The sequence below is a fragment of the Miscanthus floridulus genome, chromosome 19, assembly GCF_019320115.1.
Source record: "Miscanthus floridulus cultivar M001 chromosome 19, ASM1932011v1, whole genome shotgun sequence".
Lineage (NCBI taxonomy): Eukaryota > Viridiplantae > Streptophyta > Magnoliopsida > Poales > Poaceae > Miscanthus > Miscanthus floridulus.
The window spans coordinates 6,451,081-6,472,716 of NC_089598.1; the positions used below are offsets into that span (position 1 = coordinate 6,451,081).

Genomic DNA, 21,636 nt, shown 5'->3' on the forward strand with positions numbered 1-21,636 from the left:
TTTCCTGCAGGCGTGCAGGGTATGGTCCTCGGTATTGCGGTTGACTTGAGCGCACCGCCTTTTCTGTGCGCGTAGTTATGAAGGAGCAGCGTACAGACGTCGGGCGAGGCGGAGTCTGCCCTCGGATGTCGGGCGTGGCGGAGCCAACCCTCGGACGTCGGGCGAGGCGGGGCCAGCCCCCGAACGTCGGGCGAGGCGGAGTCTGCCCTCGTACGTCGGGCGAGGCGGAGCCAACCCCCTAGGGTTCGGGCGAGGCGGAGTCTGACCTTAGACGTCGGGCGAGGCGGAGCCAGCCCTCAGACGTCGGGCGAGGCGGAGCCAGCCCTCGGACGTCAGGAGAGGCGGAGCTAGACCTTGGACGTCGGGCGAGGCGGGGCTAGCCCCCGGACGTCGGGCGAGGCGGAGCCAGCCCCCGGGGGTCGGGCGAGGCGGAACCAACCTTTGGAGGTCGGACGAGATGGAGTTAACTCTCGGTTGTTTGGGCAAGAGGTGTAGTTGCGCTCTTGTCTGTTCGGAAGCATCAACGTTTGATGGTTATTAGCTCCTCCTCTTTAGGTACCCAGTATTTGGTCCCCGACAGTGGTCATTTTTTTGTGTCTCGGTAAATAAAACGACCGCCTCCGTTAATCGTCAGGTATTAACCGAGGCGGTTGGATTTTGTAAACACCTCAGTTAATAAAAAGGCACCGACTCATAAAATTATTTGTGTACTAGTGATCACAGAAAAGGACAATGCATGGTTGCCCTGCCCCCAAGCGGCGACCCCCGACCCATGCACATATATGGCTAGAAAAGATATACGAAGAGCATGCTTCCGAATGCTAACGTTATCATCGTGGAGTGCTAGAACTTTCAGAAGTTAATGTATCATATAATCACGAATGTTTGTGTCTTCTAATTTTGAGTATTGTTTGTCTTCATAGAAGACACTGTATTAGCCAACTTTATTCATGTATATGTTTCATGTCCAAAGAGAGAGAAGATGTGTTTTTTTTGTAACTCTTGTACGATGGCGGGAAATAAAAGTCTAGCATGGACACTGCCCGGAGCTTTTATGTTAGGCCAACATAGTATTCTTAACGATTGAGCATGCTTTAATTATTATTGGTTTTCACAAGTGTTCATAGGGTTACATCTATTGCTATGGTATTTTATATCCGCTACGCACTCGATTTTTTTCACCTTTAAACGCTCTGTTCGTTTGGGCTAGTTTGGCTTATAAGCCATGACTGAAAGTACTGTCGGCTGGTTTGGTGTGAGAGAAAAATACGGTTCGTTGGCTGATAAGCCATGGCTTATAAGCTAAATACGACCAAGCGAACAGGCCGAAAGATCTGGCTATTCGGCCGATGGTTTCTGCGGCTGATAAGCCGACTGAAGCTGATTTATTATGAGAGAAAAACACCGTCCTAGCTGATAAGGCAAGCTGATAAGTTCAAACGAACAAAACAGAAGCCACAATTAACTTGTACTCCCTCAGTCCAGAAAAAATACAATTCTAGCTCATTGTCATGGTTTGTATCTTGATCGATCAATTATCTATACCTATTATTATTATTATTATTATATTAATAAAGAGGCAAAATTTCTGCTGAATTTTTTGTCCGAATTTTTTTTGTCTGGCTATTTATAAGGATGATGATAGGGTAAAAAATTGCTTGGGACGCAACACAAACGGGAAGAAAAAACTCCTCTTCCAAATCGGACTCTTACAACCGTTCAAATCCGATCCTGCCAATCAAATACAGGTACAAATCAAACCAAAGGAAAAAAACATCCCACCAAATCAAAACCATCATGGACATCTAGACCGAGTCGAATAGAACATACCAAGACATAAATCAAGGAGTGCTACATGCACGAGCGAACGACGACGGCCACCGAAACACGAATCTGGTGCGGCGTGCTTGAAAAACCAAGCTTGAGCCACCGTTGGGACGTCGCGCGCAAAACGCTGAGTCGCCACCGGCCGCCCTGCAAGCCTATGCTCAGACGCCCTGCTCCAGCATAGTTGGCCTCCACGCACGAGTTGCCATCAGCCGTCCTGCGTAAGCCGCACCACTGCATGCCGCCACGCACTAGCCGCTGCTGGGCTGCCCTGCTCCGGCACAGCTGGCCACCGCCGACCATCCTGCACGCACCGCCGCCTGCCATGCGTGAGCCGCACAAGGAAGACGCGCGCAAACCACCATGCTTCAACACAGCAAGGCGCCACCATTGGTCTTCGTCAAGAAGCAAAAAGTGAAAAAGCTTGCGGCACATGGGAGAGCTTCCCTATGCTCCTTCCTCGGATCTATGGGCCCAGGGCAGATTTGCCCTGTGTAGGCATGCGCGCGCAAAGAAGACTGCCGCTGAGGTAGACGCGGGCGCAGATGAGTCACTGCTGGGAAGACGGGCGTGGCTGTCGGTCGCTGAGAAGGAGCCGTCGAGGGGCGTCCGCTACTGCCGCTCGCGGAGGGGCCGTCGAGTCGCGCGCAGCCACGGCCGCCGCTGCCAGGGCATGCACGGAGGTGCCGGAGAGGGCAAGCAAGGGCGGGGTGGAGGTGCGGCAATGGCCTGCGGCCGCGATGACGGCGCTTCACACCATATGCGAGACCAGGAGGTGGGAGGCCGATAGGCGTGTGCGGTTCTGTGTGTTGGTGATAAGGTAGAGAGAGAAAGAACAAGAAGAAAGAGGAAAAAGAAAAAATATATTTTGGACTTTTCATTCTTTTTAACTAGCAGAAAAATCTATTTTACCAAATGTTTAAAAAAAATTGTGGTTATATATAGTGTATGTCTTATATTTATGGGTTGAAAAAAATATTGTAACAATGTCCATCTTATTTATGCTTGATCTGTTTTCTACGAAATAGAAACAAAATACTATATAAAATGGTATTTATGGTTGCTCTTGGCTAAATACAAAACATTAAACAACTTGCGGATAGCGAAATACTATCTATTGTACACCCCGTGTTATTAACTGTGTATGCTTAGATTCAAAAAAAAAATTCAGACACGAGGATGTCTGTGGGTTGAACATGCTCAGTCGATCCAACCTGATACATAATAAGCGTGGCCTTTAGAATTAGTGGAGCTCACCTTAAGATCAAAGCCCTCCAATGATTAAATTTATGTTTTGTGTATACAAGTTTTATTTATACGTCCGAGCAGTCTAGGGCTAACATTGTTTTCTATTCTTTTTCCTTAAAATGAGTGTTACTCTGATGTCTCAGCTTTTGATTAAAAAAACTATTTGGTCTGAAGTTATACGAGCATAGCCTGCCGAGTTCAATTGTAAGATGAATTAAAATACGGTTGGATAAACCTTCGATCTTTTTATGTTTGTACGAGTTAGAGCAAAACACAGTTATTTTGAAGACGAATCGAAACACATATCATTTTATTCAAAAGTCGTGTAAGTGATCATTCAATAAACTTGTGCGCTGTTGCAATGTATGAGTATTTTTGCTAGTAGATAAAAAATATCAATATTTATGATATCAAATAAATATCATTAGATCAATTACGAAATATATTTTTATAATAAATTATTTTAGAGCTATAAATGTGAATAGTATTCACTAGAAATTTGGTCAAATATGAACTACTTTTACCGATACGTAACTTGTAGTTGTATTCTTTTATGGCCGGAGAGAGTATATTGATCTTTTCGTACCTCATGACTTTGGTTGTTCTCGCTTGTGAGGTCAATCACCTAACTTTTTATAGGTGTCTACATAGGATCTTTATTGTCAGTGTAGAGTCAGTCTTTTTTAAGGCCCTATTTGGTTGGGCTCCGGTGGCTCCGGCTCCTGCACTGTTCACCTATCGGCTCGTGGGCGGCCGATAGGACGCTGCACTATTCACCGGTGCCGTTTTTCTCTCCCCTCCTTTCCTCTCTCACTGACACCACCAGAGCCGGAGAAGCTCGTTTTTCTGGCTCCCGCGGCTCCGACTCCCGTTGGCACCTATCGGCTCGTGGGTGACCGACATGACGCTACAGTGCAGGAGCCGGAGCCGAGCAAACAGGCCCTAAAGCTAATAATTGTGCTAAACGAAAATTATTTTTTCTTTTTTTTTAAAATACACCACTGTATCATTAAAAACATATCTGTGACGACCTATACGAAACTCGCTGAGGCTGTGTGTGAGAGAGAGAGGGAGGACACAAGATAAGAACCACCGTCACGCCTTTCTTCGTCTTCCTTGGGTCGGTGGGGTCGCCTCCTCCGCCTCCTCCCTCCTCTCCCGCAAAACCGCTCGCCGCGAGACGAGACGAGCGCGGCCAGGGAGGGTGAAATAGAATAGAATAGAATAGGGTTAATAGGGTTTCAGCAGGGCCGCCTCCTGCCGACCTTCCTCCTCCAGCGCCGTGCAATCCCCCCGCCCCTGCCAAGCGCTAGCTAGGGTAGCTGGCTGAGCGGATTTCAGGACCAACAAATCTCTTCTTTTTCCCCATTGCCGCTGGAGCGTGGTTGGTAAGTAATCCAGGCTTCTGTTTCGTTTTGCTCCGCTCGCCTGCTCTTGTTAAGACTGCGCTGGTACTCACGCAAACTCCTATCTGACGACTGGTCGCGCGCTCGCAGAGTTAGGGCCCTGGGGTTGTAGGGGTTCGGGCTCGCCGGCGATTTAGGGGCGACGAGGTCGCTGCCGGTGCCGCGGGCGGGGGCGTGATCGGTGATTCGCACCTCGGAGGATTCCTTCCCTGAACAAACACGGCTCAACTGCCCCAGGTGTTGACGTGCTGCTGCTACTGATCCATGGCTAATACCCGGTCAGGAGGAGGAGGAGATGCCCAGCTTGCCAATGGAAGGGAGACCAGGAGCATCGCAGCCGCAGCCGCAGCTGCCAGTGCTCAGACACCAAACCTCAGGAGGTCCACTCGAGAAAACAAAGGAAAGCACAAATCTAGACAACTTCCTGCCACGCCTTCTTCACACAGATCTGCTAAAACGCCCGCCAAGGATGCCACTGTAATTGCCACCCCCAAATCCACATCCTCGCCAAACAACCCAAAAGACTCGCCAAACAACCCAAAAGACTCGACAAAAAAGCCCACCAGAGTTAGCAGGAACACAATTGTTTCACCTTCTCCTTCAAAACAAGATTCTAATGGAACCTCAATGCCCGCCTCCACCAAAAGAAAAACCCAAGATGATGCTCAGGCTGCCTCTACGCCGTCCAAGAAGCAGAAAAGGCTCATGCACGCAAAGAGCTACATTGCGCTCTTCAATCTAGGACAAGAAGAACCTGAGTCGCAAGGTACAGGATGTCATGCCATTTGATTCAATTAATGGCCATTTAACCGATGAGATTTTTTCTGGTTTCGCTATACCAGCTCACTTAGTTTCTTTGTTGCAAACATTTCACCTGTCAGATTGCTTCAAAATGCTCAACATTATTACTTAAAAGGAGCTGCATCGTTTTAGTCTTCTTTGTTGTTGAGTGCAATGTCTTGAAGCATCCTTAGTGTGCTGAGCCTTCTAAAACCAACCGATATCATAGTACTCCATGCATATCACTCTTGCTTAATCACCCTTCCATTGTCGTTCTGAGAGGTCTCATAGCTTCTTAGCAATCAAATTTTGGCAGAGCAATTTCAGGATGATGATTTCTATCACCTGTGTCTCCCTGAATGCTGATTCTCAATCTGTAAATTTTGTGATGCAGTGCTTGCTCCCCTCAGGGAGGATGAGGAAAAAGCTTCTGAGGTGCAACCGGAAGGAGATGGTGCTGTTTTGGCACATGAAGAAAGCAATGCACCGGAACAACCCAACCAGGAACCTTCAAATGTGTCTGCTAGCGAGGTTTTGGGAGGTCACTCTTCTAACTTGCATGAAACTGATGTGATATTGGAGGGAGATGGATTGAAGATTGGATCCCACCAGTCTGATGTTGTTTTAGAGGTTGGGGCTGCCATCCCTTTTTTTAAAATCTGAAATTTAAATAAGTCAGCTCTGTATTTTGCATCAGCAGCATAATTTATAGAAGTCTTGGTTCTTTTCTGTTATTATCTGCTAATGCATATTGGGGACTTAAAGCAATGTTGCAATTTTTTTGTACAGTCTTGCATTCTTACTGAGACGTGCTCACTAAATAAGGCAGTGGAAAGCATCCCCATGTTGGAAACTGGAGAGCAAGCTACTGGTGATTCAAAGTATACTAAACTAAGCTTTGCATATTATTTATGCCATTAGCTGTATAGATTCTGTTTGATGTTACTAAGCATGGAGTCGGTATATCAGCTGATTCTGTAACCACCTTCTGTATTGCAGCCAGAACTCTCTACTAGAATTGCAAAATAGCGCTTGCTCTACTGCTCACCATGAAGAGGTATTAATCAAATGAGGCTTCCATGATTTGTCATGCAGCATGTGTGTTTTCATTTCATGTTTTATTTAGTGGGATATAAGTAACCATGTGCCTGCAGTTAATGTTCCTTTTATCCTCCTCTAGGCCAACAAGTCAGTGGAAGATGGTGATTCTATTGGGATTCAAGGTGCATGCACTTCAAGGAATATTGAAGCTATCCAATGTGATGAAACAGGTTACAGTGACAACATTTGTGTTGGTTGCAGAAGTAGGGAAATCTCAGATATTCTGAAGTAAGTTACTCTGCAGTATAATTAAGTTATCTCTTTTTGCTTCATGCTCTTTTCTTAATACTGAAATTAGGGAAATATGGACCTATAGAATCGAGAAATGGAAGATGATCATGCTAAAACTAAGTAGCTTCTGTGATAGCCACCCCCCCCCCCCCCCCCCCCCCCCCCCCCCCACCCCAAAAAAAAAAAAAAAAAATCTACCAGATGACTGAATCAAAGCTGCAATCTTGTTTATTCCTTACACAATCAAATGGTACTCCACATCGTTTCAGTTATCTGGGTTTCACTAGCACTATCTGGTTATTTTACTCCCGTCATTGGTTGGCATTATAAGCGATAAAACAAGCTCTAGTTAATATTGCCCATGTCCAGCATATTTATCTGTTTATTTCAGATGTCATGCCTTTTATAATATACTGTTGAAAATACTGTGCATATAAAATCATAGGTATTAAACGTTTGATCACTAGATTAAAAACTATATAAGAATAAGTGTTATTTGGGATGTTTATATGGTCTTCAAAGTATGACTTCGAGAACGAATCTTTTGTTGTATATTTTTAGTCATGATGCAATTTGTGTTATGGACGTATTTTTTTGAAACAGATTTGTTCCATTTCATATGATAGATTCAAAATGATAAAGACGCCGTTTGTCAAACTTAAAATATTTTGATGGCATCTTGCAGTGGTACTTATTTTTGACTGGATGGAGTGAAGTTGTAGGTTATTACTGTCCTTGATCCTGGGAGACTACGAAGCTAGGTTTAGAGATATTGTAGGCTAAAGCTTGAGTTTGATTATTATAATAGTGGGATTTATGATAATAGTTCTGTATGGTAAAGCTTGGTGAACCTCTTACAATATATGTGAAAAAAAAACTTATAATATAGGAAAAAGTAAATGTAGGCAAACCCTAATCCAGAAACAAAGTACAAAAGAATGCAGTAAAGCTTTCATAAAATTGCATACTTCTTGCTACGACAAGTTTAGAATAAGTGCCTTCTTTTCAAACGAGTGATATGATTAATTGGTGAACACTGTTTCAAGGTTATTGAGCAGTTTTTAGGTGACTGAAAGATGCGATATCAGGTGAAAGATAAACATGTGTTCTTTTATCTCCCAACTCGGTTGTGTTTCTAGAACGTGACACCTTATAGTCCTTGCGGTTGATGCATCTTTCAAACATATGTTTTGTGGAACAGTTCATCTCTAATACCATGCTGTATGTAAATATGAAAATTGTGTTCCATGGCTCATACTTGATTTACAGAGATCTTAATAAAACTAAGCCCCTTCTTAATATAATGTTATGCAGAGAAAAAAAATGATATGCAGCTCTCCTGCGTGTTCGAGAAGAAAAAAAACTAAACCCATTTTTTTATTTGGTATTAGGTCTTGTGGTGGAAAAGGATGTAAACGACATTACCACCTCTCGTGTATGGATCCTCCCTTGGACGTGTCCCTAGGAATATGGCTTTGCATAATGTGTATAAAAAAGAGGCTTCAGTTCGGTGTATATTCAGTCAGCGAGGGAATTGAATCTTTATGGGATGTCAAGGAAGGTAATTATATCACATAAAACGTATGACAGTTTGGCTTCGATTGTTGTCATTCATTTATTAATTCTATCGCTTCTCCATTTTAGGAGCAGAGAACAACAAGCAATATTTCGTTAAGTATAAAAATCTTGCTCATGTACATAATCAGTGGGTTTCAGAAAGTGATATAGTTGATAGCACCTCGCAAAGTTCTGATCTTATCTCCAAATTTAGCAAGAGGATTCATAAAGAAAAGGTGCTTGCTTGTGTGATGAATCCCACTGCTTATCTTTTTTTAGAGGATGTTAGGCTCTGCAAAAGTATGCATGCTGATGGATTCCTTTCTGATTTTGATTTCTTAGACAATAAGGTGGAAGCAGGAATGGGCTGAACCACACCGTCTGTTGAAGAGAAGATTACTTATGCCTCCAAAAGAAGCTGAAGTTTTTTTTAATTCACTAGGTGATAAATTTGTATACTGTAATGTCGAATGGCTAGTGAAATGGAAGGATCTGGGGTACGAACATGCTACATGGGAACTTGAGTCTTCATCCTTTTTATGTACTCCTGAGGCTGAGGAGCTCAAAAGGAGCTATGAGCACCGCTTTAAAGCTGCAAGAAAAGCATCTGATCCTTCAAAAGTAGACAAGGTATGCCATAGAAAACATTTATTTGTATTAACTGGCACGCTGCAACTTCATTTGACAAGAAAGTGATAATAATCTATACATCTTCATCATTTGGGTTATATGCTCATCCCTTTGCTAGTCCACCACAATCAATGAGCTTTATTAGTTCCAAGCAAGTTTGTTCTTTCTGCAGTTGTCTGGTCACATTGCTTTGCTAGGCTACCTCACGCAAATAATGAGCTCTATTAGTTCCAAGTAACTTTTTTCTTTCTGCTGTCTGTACATTAGACCATTTGAAGCATGTGTTCAGAATGACCCCATGGGATTTCCTCTGGATCTCTGTTACATTCTTATATTCCAAACAGGCCCTAAATTGCTTGAAGATTTCACAATTTTCAGTAATGGTAAACTATCTATGTGCTATACAGGTTAAAGGGGGCATATTTCAGCAACTCCAGAGATTGCCAGATGGTTGCCCTCCTGGTTTAGATGATGATCATTTGAGATCGCTTAACCAGCTTCGTGAGTTCTGGCACAATTCTCGTGGTGCTGTTTTCATCGACGATCAGGTAGAATAGAACTATCTAAATATTTTAGCCACCATGCATGAAAAAGGCTTATTGATGTGTTTTATTGGCACCTTCCGCGTAAGTTCTTGAACTCTCTCTAGATTTGGTTGTGCTTTCATTTTTTGCTTGTCTTTTTATTAGTTGAGGTTTATAGTTAATGGCATGACAACTCTGCTGGCTGAAGCTTCGATTATTACATTGGTGTATTTTACACATATCACGGTTCAACTAATTAACTTATCTATTGTACAGGAGCGAGTAATTAAGACCATTCTTTTTGTGGCATCCATACTGCCTCACATCCGTCGACCACTCCTCATTGTCTCTACTACTACTTCTCTCCCCTTGTGGGAGACTAAGTTCAATTGCTTGGCAGCATCCATCAATGTTGTTGTGTACAATGGGGAGAAAGATGTACGCAAATCTATTCAAGATCTGGAGTTTTATGAGGATGGTTCTGTCATGTTGCAAGTTCTCTTGTCCCACCCTGATGCCATCTTAGAGGTAATATTATTCTGTTAGACTCAGCTTGTCTAGTTTATCCATTAAAAGAGCACCATTGCCTTCTTTAGATGCATTTTGCATTAATGTTATGAAACCATGAAGTTTACTTCTCAAGTAATATGTACCCTTTTGTTTCCTGTTTCTTTCCATCATTATACAGGACATCGAAGCCATTGAACGAATTAACTGGGAAGCAGTTATAGTCGATGATTGCCAAAACTCTAGAGTTTCAAAATGCCTTGAACAACTTAAGCGACTTCCTACCAATTTTAGGATGGTTCTATTGAGTTCCTCACTAAAGGTGCTGCCACCAACCTTGTATAGAATTCTTTTTGTACCACAAGTGGGTCATATTTTCTTATTTTATCTTGCAGGAAAGTATTGCTGAGCACATCAATCTGCTGTCTTTCCTCAACCCTGAAGAAAATGGTACATTGAGTGTTTCCAATGGTGTTTCTTTTGATACAGCTGGCACCCTAGCCATTCTGAAAGCAAAACTTGCACGTTATGTTGCCTTTGAGCAGAAGGCAGATTCTTCAAAGCTTTTAGAGTATTGGGTTCCTGCCCGCCTTTCACCAGTGCAACTAGAGATGTACTGTTACATATTACTATCAAACTCCCCAGCCCTTAGATCACATTCTAAAACAGATAGTGTTGGTGCTCTTCGCAACATTCTTATATCCCTTCGGAAGGTTTGCTTTTAAAACTTCTTTGCATGCAATGACTTGTTTTAAAGTAGCAATTTAGCTGGATGAGATGGAACCTGCATGTACAATTACTTATCATGCATGTCTACAGACAATTCTATTGATCTTCAGTTAATCCTTATGCAACAGTGTTGTGACCACCCTTATCTCGTTGATCAATCACTACAAAGCACACTTACCAAGGATCGCCCTATAACTGATATCCTTGATATTGGAGTGCGTTCATGTGGCAAGTTGCTGCTTCTTGACAGAATGCTCCAACAGATCAAGATTCAAGGTCTTAGAGTTCTTATTCTTTCGCAGGTAAGATGTCCATGGTATCATGCTTCCAATATTCTTTTACTTACAATCTGTCCATTTTGATTACCGTAAGGTCAGTCCGCTACTCCCTCTGTTCCAAAATTTGTGCCGTTTTAATTTTGCCATAAGTCAAACTTCTTTAACTCTGACCAAGTTTATATATAAAAAAAATGCACCAACATCTACAACATCAAATTAGTTTCATCAAATTCACCTGAAATGTCTTCATAATGCATTTATTTGGCATTGTGATGCTAATATATTTTTATATAAACTTTGTCAAAGTTAGATAAGTTAAACTTATGACAAAACTAAAACGACCTACACTTTGGAATGGATGGAGTACTACCTAAGCCTGAAATTTTGCAACCCCTGATTTTTAATTATTTTCCTACCTTATGGCTACCTGTGCAGTTTCTTTCATTTTTCCAAGAAGGTATCTAGCTTATGCACACTTAGCATCTAAGTTTATTGTCAAATAACTGAGTGATACTGTTTAGTTATCTAACTTGCCTCAGTTACAAAATTAAGAATAACAGAAAAGATGTAGTTGATTTTTAATTCAAATTTCTAACACGCATCTGTTTTTTTTTTGAAGTAGATGCCCACAATTATTATTTTGGTCATCTGTTTTGAATAGCTCTGATTTGTTATTGTGACACTAGATTACTTATGCTTATGATGCTGCTGTATTCTCCAGTTATTGTATTAACAATGCTTTTGGTCCAATCTTATTCAACTTTATTTTTTGTGGTAGTCTGGTGGTGGATCTGGCAACCCTATGGGTGACATTTTGGATGACTTTGTTCGTCAGAGATTTGGTTACGAGTCATATGAACGTGTTGAACGTGGATTGCTACTGCAAAAGAAACAGACAGCAATGAATATGTTCAATGACAAAACTAAGGGGCGATTTATTTTTTTGATTGATAGTCGTGCATGTGGTCCAAGCATCAAGCTATCATCTGTTGATGCCATCATCATATATGGTAGTGACTGGAATCCCATGAATGACTTGAGAGCCCTTCAGAAGGTCAGCATGGAGTCACAGTCTGAACCTGTGCCTATTTTTCGTTTGTATTCGTCTTGTACAGTGGAGGAAAAAGCTCTTATTCTTGCAAAGCATGATCATATTCTGGATAGCAATATCCTGAATATAACCCCTAGCCTGAGCCATTGTCTGCTCAGTTGGGGTGCATCATTTCTCTTCAATAGACTTGAGGAGTTGCAGAACCCTAGCTACTCAAATGTCTCTGGTGATGAGCTTTTCATGGATAATGTAGCTTTGGAGTTTTTATCAAAATTACTCAGCAAGGTTGAACTCAGCACTGAACCAGGCAATGCAGCCATATCACAAGCTTATCTGTGTGGATCTTTCTATTCTAGAGCTATTGTTGTAGCAGGTGAGAGTGAGGGAATTTCATCAGTTGATGGTGATCTGCCAAAGTTCTGTGCCTACTGGTTAAGTTTACTTAATGGGAGGTCTCCTCATTGGCAACATATATCTGAGCCAGCACAAAGAAGCCGTAGAAAGATACATAACGTGGAACAACAATTGAAAAACATAGAAGAACAGTTGAAATTACCTACTGAAGAAACTGATGAAGCCAGAATAAAGCGTAGAAGAATTGGTGAAATCATGGATTCATCTCCAAAAGACCCACCTGGCAAAAACAAGGACACCACCATATTGCCTGAAAACAATACCCCATCTAGTTCTCATCAAATATCAGTTGAAGATACATGGCAGGAATTAGGTATGACATCTGTAACTGAATTGATGTGTTAGGTGTGGATACTGCATTTTGCTAACACAGTTCATTATGTAGAGCGAAACAATCTTCATGGCACACAAAAAGGTCTACACGTTCAACTCAAGCCAGAACTTTCAAAGTTATATAAGTTGCTGCAACTGCCGGTACTGCTACACATATTTAACTCTATTGCCCTCTCCATGACTTCATGCTTTCTCTTTTTAATTTTTTAAATCCTGTGTAAAATCATTTATTAAATTCACACAAAATATAAGTTAGAATTTGGCTCTCTTAGACTTTTGATGGTTAATATTTCTCAGCTCTGAACCATGTGTGAAATGTGTATTTTCCCTAGTCATTTATCAAGTTGACTCTTGATAAATATTGCTCTTTAAAATGAGAAAAGTTGACCCATAATTTATTATATAATATAGTTGCCACTAGCTAGTTTATCTTAAGCACATTGATTATATTCTCAAATGTCATCTTCAATCCATAATGTTTGCTAGTTCCTACCAGCTACTTTATTTTAAGCATATTCTTCTTTCAGCGTCAGGGGTCATGGGCAGTGCTTGCCATCTCCATGTGTGTGCTGGCATGAAACTGATGTTGGTATCATCCGTGATAGTTCTTGTTTTGTTGTATGCTTCATGTCTAACTTGTCAGCATAGATCTGGAACATCTATACTTTTATTGCTCATCCATTAGTCAAGTAGTAATCCTCAGCATAAGTCACAAGAGAGAAAAATCACAGAAACATTCACCATTGTCATCTTGCTTATGACTGCCGATGCATAAGAATCATCGAGGCAATAGTGGCAATCACAGATTGATGAGGACCTAGCTTCTCAATCACCATACATTGCAGCAATGCATGCAGCATGAATCATATAGTCCCCAGGAAAATCATTTTAGGTTAGAAGCAGGTACACGGATCCTATGCAGATCTAAACTGAACAAAATATTTGTTAAAGAAAAATCAGAAAAGAAGAGATCATCGGCAGGTTCCTTAAAAAAACTCGACTCGGCAGGTTCCTTAAAAAAACTCGACCTGCAGGGGGTAAGACAGCCCCCAGGCATTTTGCTAAGAAGACCTCACGCAGGTCGAGAAAACCCCCGAACCCTGTCCCACCCATACATAGCGGTACCGTAGCCCATGTGAGAACAACCACCATGGCCTGGGCCAGACCTTAGACATGTGCTCTGGCGTGGGACAGACGAGGGGATTTTTTTAACCCCAGCCTGAGGAGTGCTATTAGAGCCACCTAACCAACTCAGCTAGAGGCCCGTTCGCTAGGCAGTGTTTCCTTTTCTTTCATAAAGCTCTATATCCTACCACTATGCACCTAGCTGCCGCATAGAAGAGATATAGAGGGAGAGGATCGGAGTGAGGCTGGACACCTGGCTGCTACCATGCATGCCTGACCTTTTTTTCGAATCAAGAAGCCTGATCTTTGTGAATTGTGATCCTCAGTTTCTAATTACATGGCCACTTTGTTTTGAAAATGTTAAAAGACTTTGTAAAATTTGATCAAAATTAATCAATTATATGCACGTTTAGTGTACAAAAGTTGCATCAGTGGACTTATATTAAAATTGCTTTTAAGATGATGCAGCAATTAGTGATCATGGAGTTGTTTTGCAACTTGGATCAGCAAAAAAAGAGTTTAAACTGAAGTTATTGTTAAAGAGTTGTGGGCCCCTCTTGCATTACATACAAAATGACAAATGCGGTATTTGTAGCAAGGATGCATTCAGGTCATAGATCATTTTACCCTAAAAATGTCTGTCAAATTACGAAAACTGAAAGTTTACTTTATTTCATGTACTCAATTTTTGATCTAAGTTGATTGCTTTCATGGATGGATCATAACAAATTTTGCAGGAGAACGTGAAATCCTTATGTGAGGAATTTCTCGAGTATATTTTGAAGAATCACCAAATCAGCCAGGAGCCTAAGGGCATACTGCATGCATTCAATTTAGCTCTGGTTAGATAAAAAGATCTTTTTTTTGTTTTTACTTAATTTAGTTTGCTGCTAAATGCTTTTGTTTTTGTATTGTTCTTGCTTCAGTGCTGGCGTGCTGCTTCTCTCTCAAAGCATAAAATCAATCACACAGAATCACTCACGCTTGCTGTAAAAAACTTAAACTATGAGTGCAAAGAAGAACTTGCTGAGTTTGTCTATGCGAAGCTAAAGATCCTTAAGAGGAAGTTTGCACGTAGAGCAGGGGAAGTGAGCAAGCAAAATTCTATGGCTTCAGTGAGCAACATATCAACTTGTGAACAGGACACTTCAGTTAGACTGAGAAATGATGAGTTAATCCCTAGCCAGGTAACTTTAACTGATGATAACTTTGAGAATGGTTCACATCACGAGGCTACAGGTGACTTTTGGACCGAGGAGATGGTTTCGGGAGAGAAAGAACTGCTATCTGACCCAGTAACTCATGAAGGGGAACGTTTATCAAGGGATGAACTTGTCAGCAAAATAATGGACAAAAGAATTAAATTAGTTGACAAAGTTTTCTCTTTAAGAGGAAGGAGTATCCAGGATAAGCATTCAAATGAGGTTTCATTTTTAGACATGCATAGGCAAAAGGAAGTGGCAAAACTCAAAGGAGCTTGCAGTTTAGTTGTGGAGCATCTTCGTAGTAGTCAAAATCACACTGCTCAAGAGGACGGGGATGGGAAAATAAAGCTAATAATTGAATGGTTTACTATGCTGCTGTATGCTTTTTTGGAACACATGAAATGCCAACGTAACAGGCTTGATATGCAGCAATCAGCTTCCAGGATCAAGGAGTCTCAATTGAAGGAAGAAACCCTTCAGGCAGCAAAATGTGGCCAATTAGATCTAAATTTTGATCAACACATACCTTTACCAGATTTTGAATTTGCTATGGAAGAATTTTGGCACTTCAGGGAAGTAGTTGGTAGCTGCCATGTTCATGCAGCTGCTCTGGCACCAGAGTCTTTGGATGATAATTCAGCAATGGAAATTACATTTGGTCGAAGCGCAAATGCATCTGAAGTTATCGAAGAAGAAGAGCTAAATAGACCTGCTGAAGTTCTTGTTCAAGGTCCAGCACCAGAAGTTGCCGGTCCATCAGTGAACGGGATTTGCAATTATTCTGATGGCATCAACTCACAAGGAGATGCATGTCTGGCTGTTCCTTCATTGGTTAGTATTCCTTAACTGACAATTCAGTTAACTATGTATGGTCTATTTCTATTTATATGCAATGCAATATGTTGACAGTACTTACTTTTTAGTTGCTTCCTAGCGAAAAATGATCAGTTTGAGCATAGAAAATTGCCATGTTCAACCTGTAAATCATAGCATATTTCCTGAACAATGTTGCTTGTAGACCATCAGAATTTCAGAAAGAAATGTGAGATCTCCTCATGTCAGTATTTATGACCTCTGCTATTTGTTTTTCCTTTGGCAGTTACTCAGTTAAGTTAATGTCCTTTCTCCTTTGTGATATAGCACAAACTGTAAGAAATATTTGTACACTTTTTAGTAGCCTAAACTAGGGTGTGGCATCTTTTCTTACTGTTTCCATTTAGTAAGACCAATCTTAAATATGTTTACCACTCTGGTAGTTCTGTTAGTCTGCTTCCCTGGAATGCAGAGTTAGAACTGTATGTATTATTTTGCCTTGCATATAGAACAATCTTACTGCCTGTGACCGGAAGGTCCCGGGTTCGAGTCGCAGTCTCCTCGCATTGCACAGGCGAGGGTAAGGCTTGCCACTAACACCCTTCCCCAGACCCCGCACAGAGCGGGAGCTCTCTGCACTGGGTGCACCCTTTTATATAGAACAATCTGATTTTTTCTAACCCATGCCCTTGAATGTACCTGGCTAGTGATATCCCTTCTTTTTCTTTGTATGTATTATGTTGGTTTTCATATGGTACAATCCGAGTGTTTCTTTACAATTTATAATTTACTGGTGGATATCCTGCTTTTCTTTGCACGAGGGTCAGTGCTTAGCACATTGTGTTCATTTTTGAACCAATGGTATATCACTGCTTGCTCCTGCTTGTCTTGTCGTTACACATAGCATCATTGTCTAGGATCCTTATTTGTTGATATGGCATAAGCTTATTATGCAGAATAACTCAATATGTACTGGTACCATTATATCAGGAACCTTCAAGTGATGACCTTAGAAGTACTGACCATGTTGAGGAGAACACAGTTGGCTCACCAGTACAGGGTGATACAAGCGAACATTTAGGTGATGCTGCAATGGAAGTTGAAACTGGAAATAGGAACACTGCTTTGGCCGATTCACCTCACTTTGACACACCAGCTTTGACTGCTCCATCCAGGCAGGCAACATTGCCGGTTTCTCGAGAAATCGAGATGCAGAGCAATCTTGTGGACCAATGTGCACAACAGAGTTTAGTGTCATCGCAACCTTTGCAGGGAGAACCGGAACAAGCAGATTTGTCTAGTGCAGCATCAGCTCAACCCTTGCAATCTGAGAGGCAACAATCAATCCCTCTTTCCAATAATCTGCTTGAAAGAGCACAGCTTGATCAGAGTCAACCAAATTATCAGACAGATGTGGCACCTGGTTCTGCGCAGTCTGCAGAACTCTTTCCAGTGACATCAATGATGTTCAATCACCCACCTATTGATGCTGAACCACTGAAAAATGAGTTGCACAAATTAAGATTACACATGGACGCATTCAATAAAGTCCATGAAATGAAGGTTTCTTATTTTTGGTCCCTTCTTTGTCTTTCTTTATGCTGTTCCAGAATCACCATGTCTAACCAACTCCAATTTGGACAGAAAACCCAACTTCAGACGGAGTGTAGCCAAGAACTAGAGAAGGTAAAGAGAAAATATGATTTGTTAATTAAAGAGCATGACTCCACTCATCTTCAGCAAAAGAAGGCACTTGATGATTTTTATGAGAAAGTTCAACGCAACCAATTGCTGGCTGAAAATTTTCGGGCCAAATTCATATCACCGTCTGCAGCACAAGGTAGGGAGAGCATGTACATTCATTGTCCCTTCCAAATTAATGTTTTCAACATGATTAGTGTTTGGTATGAAACATTGTGATAAGTTCTATTTAATTGCAACTTCCCCTTTCTGTGAGATTTACATCTGAAAGTGCAGTAGATCTTCTAAACGCAATAAAAATGCACAAATGCCAAGTTCTATGCAATGCTTGACTAGTTGCTAAACATCCTGAGTGTGGATGGACTGAAAGAAGGAACAAGATGGGATCAAAGATTTATTAATATAAACTATTTCTTAGAACTTTGCTAACCAAGATGTTCAACAATATCTTTCGATCGAACAAGATGCCTGAGGAGTGGAGAAGAAGCATATTGGTACCAATCTACAAGAACAAGGGAGATATCCAAAGTTGTACTAATTATCGGGGAATTAAGTTGATGAGCCACACTATGAAGTTATGGGAGAGAGTCATCGAGCAGCGCCTGCGAGGAACGACGCAGATATCAACAAACCAATTTGGTTTCACACCCGGAAGGTCAGCCACAGAAGCAATCTTCTTAATAAGACAGGTTATGGAGCGGTTTAGAGAGCAGAAGAAGGATCTCCACTTGGTTTTCATTGACTTGGAGAAGGCTTATGACAAGATACCAATAAATGTTATGTGGTGGTCTTTGGACAAACATAAAGTCCCATCAAAGTATGTGACCCTCATCAAGGACATGTACAACAATGTTGTGACTAGTGTTCGAACAAACGATGGTAACATAGATTACTTTCCGATTAAAATTGGACTTCATCAAGGGTCAGCCTTAAGCCCGTATCTCTTTACCTTGTAATGGATGAGGTTACCAGGAACATACAAGGGGATATCCCTTGGTGTTAGTGGACGAAAGTCAGGCGGGAGTAAATAGGAAGCTAGAGTTATGGCGGCAGACGAGTCTAAAGGTTTTAGATTGAGCAGAACTAAAACCGAATACATGAGATGCGACTTTGGCGGAGTTGTACAGGATGAGGGATGTAGATATTGATGCGGACGTTAGCCATAGAATCAAAGCAGGGTGGATCAAGTAGCGACAAGCTTCTGACATTCTCTGTGACAAGAGGGTACCACAAAAGCTAAAAGGCAAGTTCTATAAAACGGCGATTAGACCGACTATGTTGTATGGAGTAGAATGTTGGCCTACAAAGATTCGACATGTTCAACAACTGAGTGTTGCAGAAATGCGTATGTTGCGATGGATTTGCGGTCACACAAGAATGGACCGAGTTCGGAACGATGATATACGTGATCGTCTAGAGGTAGCACCAATTGAAGAAAAGCTTGTCCAACATCGGTTGAGGTGGTTTGGTCTTGTCCAAAGGAGACCTTCAGAGGCACCAGTGCATTGTGGAGTCCTAAGCTAAGCTAATAATATGATGAGAGGTAGAGGAAGACCGAAATTGTTATGGGGGGAGGCAATAAAAAGAGATTTGAAAGCTTGGGATATACCTAGAGATCTATGTTTGAATAGGAGTACTTGGAAAGCAGCTATTGAAGTGTCTGAACCGTGACTTAGGGCTCTTGGTGTGTTTCAACTCTAGCCTACCCAACTTGCTTGGGACTGAAAGGCTATGTGGTGGTGTTGTTGTATTTCTTAGAACTTTGTCATTACTCATTAACAAATATTTATTTCTTTCATTCAGGTGCAGCAAAAGCCCATACCCCTCCAGTTCGTCACACACCTCAGGCTACGCCACAAGTGATGAGGCCTCCAGTGTTGGACCCCTCAGCATCATCAATTGCCCTGTCATCAGCTTGTCGACCACCAGTGCCGAGGCCTAGGGTCCAAGCACCGCAGGTGGACCAACCATCATCGTCATTGTCGCAGTTGTCCCGTCCGTCATTGCTGTCTTTGCAAGTGGTCCAACCTCCCAACTTGGAACAAGGCAATCTTTTCAGAGCAACGTCAGCGACTCTTAGTCACATGCCGCCTCCGCGTGGGAGCTATGGAGTTCAGAGTGAATTGGCTCCTCGCTCACCTGCTCCTCATCTCCAGTTCAGGTCGCCACGGGCACATTCCATGCCACCTGGAAATCAGCAGCAACTGCCAGCAACTTGGGTGGAGGCAATGTCCTCAAGGACACAACCAGTGCTGGCAGCAAGCTCATGCCCATCAGATATACATGCAGGACAGCTGGCAGCCTCAGCCATGTCAAGTTTACACTCTGTCCTCCCTTCAACCTCATTGCCCTCAAGCTTGCATCCTAGTCACCTGGCACAACGTGTGCCACCAACTCCTAACCCAACTTTACAAGCGGCGGCACCGTCAGGCTCGAGTACAACAATGCCTTCCATCCCTACAGGCATGCAGCTGCCAGATTCTGGGTCACTATCTCTGGATGCATGGCTTACAGCTAATCTTGGGTTGAGTGATGATGCGTCTACAGCTCCTGTTAAGAATACAGCCAGTCTTGGGTTGAGCAGTGATGCGCCTAAGGCAGCTCCTGCTACAAATACGGCCAGTCTTGGGTTGAGCAGTGATGTGCCTAGGGGGACGGCTCCTGCTACAAATACAGCCAGTCTTAGGTTAAGCAGTGATTCACCTAGGGCGATGGTTCCTGCTACAAGTACAGCCAGTCTTAGATTGAGCAGTGATTCGCCTGGGGCGATGGCTCCTGCTACAAATTGTCCCGAGATAGATGTGGTCTGCTTGTCTGATGATGAATGAGACTAGCAGGTGTACAAGGCTGACAATTAGAGATGACTGCTTGAAACCTCTGAGTAGGGTGACCGAAGGCATTATTTTACGGGTCCCTTGAGCCGTCGTTCTGGCAAGGTAGGAATGTTGTTTGTGCTGTGAATGGCTGGTAACAGCAATGCCAGTTTTATTTAGATTCACTGTAAATTGGTATCATGACAAATGTCAGCCAACGGTTGTTGTAAATCGCTAACCTACGGGAAACATATGTGGAGATTAACCTCTGAGATAGACTTGGGTTTCAAGCGCTATGAGATTGCTGTACATGTTTGTCATTGATTAGGGATGCATATCCATAACTCGCTGAGGTGTTGGTTTGCATGCTGGAATGTTTGTTTGTGCATAATGAAGAGTCAAGAATCGTAAAAAAAATCGTTCTAGTAGCATATGCAACAGAGAAATTTAGGCCAAGGCGGTCACTTCAACTTTATATTGCATTTCTTTTTTTTTTAATGAAGTACTCACAATTCTTCTATGTTTATATCTATACTCTAGTGCTATCTGTGTATCTATATCAATACATGTTCTATATTTGTACCTTCATGTCCCGTATGTCATTCGGATTTATGACTAGTGCTCAGAAGAGTTAAAATGATTCGCGTCCAACGATGGTATGAAATCTAGGATGTGTTTGGCTGGTGTCGGCACCTCACGGCACCACAACAGCGGCGTTGCCAGGCGTTCAATTCGGTCGCTGGACTTTTGGCAGGTTTAGGCACAAAAAAATGAACTACAGACAGTTGGTTGCACCGCAGCACGCCGCAATAGCGGAGACGAACCAAACGCGTGCCAAAACTGCGGCGTGGTGCGAACGCCAACAAAACGCGCTCCTAATTCCAAGACGAATTTGGTCCTGTTGTAATTCGCGTGCATGTTTGTTAGTCTATACCGCTAGGCCCTGTTCGCTGATCTGAATCTTGCTGAAACTAGCTGAAAAATATTATTCTGGCTGAATTGTTGTGAGAGAAAAATACTATTCCGACTGAAAAAACAAGCCTAACAAACCGAATATGAGGTAAGCCGAACGGAGCCAATATTAACAATCGAAGTGATTCTCCCGTATGTCCTTTTTTATTTTTCAAAATGTCTTTATGTCCTATGTGTCCTGTATGCAATGCGGACTCACGGTTTCGTGTCCTCTGTTTGTGATCTGGAATCACGGTTTGTGTCCGCATGGTTTAGATCAACTCGCTCCTAGTGATGGTACGAAAGATTTTAAGATGTAATGGGTTTCGTTGCAACTTGTAAATATACTAATATATAATATTAAAAGTAGAATGAATTCTTCGGTCTATTTTTTTTACTTCTCACAATATCA

The 21,636-nt window shown here is 42.1% G+C and overlaps 1 protein-coding gene across 5 annotated transcripts; it reads left to right on the top strand.

Moving 5' to 3' along the window:
* The first annotated feature begins 4,135 nt into the window (after positions 1-4,135).
* Positions 4,136-20,736, top strand: LOC136527446 (uncharacterized). 5 transcript variants are annotated; one of them, XM_066520182.1, is made up of 21 exons: positions 4,136-4,463; positions 4,572-5,247; positions 5,656-5,891; positions 6,051-6,142; positions 6,261-6,318; positions 6,442-6,590; positions 7,985-8,154; positions 8,238-8,386; positions 8,493-8,780; positions 9,188-9,328; positions 9,581-9,832; positions 9,993-10,133; positions 10,207-10,524; positions 10,651-10,842; positions 11,597-12,596; positions 12,669-12,757; positions 14,479-14,583; positions 14,668-15,777; positions 16,750-17,322; positions 17,404-17,599; positions 19,264-20,736. In XM_066520182.1, exons 2-21 carry the CDS (start codon positions 4,746-4,748, stop codon positions 20,286-20,288), a joined length of 6,786 nt encoding a protein of 2,261 aa, XP_066376279.1. In that variant the 5' UTR covers positions 4,136-4,463; positions 4,572-4,745; the 3' UTR covers positions 20,289-20,736. The 5 variants fall into 5 exon arrangements, with proteins under 5 accessions (XP_066376279.1, XP_066376281.1, XP_066376282.1 ...); XM_066520184.1 differs by having other exon boundaries at positions 8,244-8,386; XM_066520185.1 differs by having other exon boundaries at positions 10,669-10,842; positions 19,264-20,735.
* The last annotated feature ends 900 nt before the right edge of the window (positions 20,737-21,636 follow it).

Bases quoted from the DNA above. Each gene is read 5' to 3' on its own strand.
- LOC136527446 (XM_066520182.1), top strand. From the start codon at position 4,746: ATGGCTAATACCCGGTCAGGAGGAGGAGGAGATGCCCAGCTTGCCAAT. The intron at 6,319-6,441 runs GTATTAATCAAA...ATCCTCCTCTAG, and splicing joins CTACTGCTCACCATGAAGAG to GCCAACAAGTCAGTGGAAGA. The intron at 12,758-14,478 runs GTACTGCTACAC...CAAATTTTGCAG, and splicing joins ATAAGTTGCTGCAACTGCCG to GAGAACGTGAAATCCTTATG.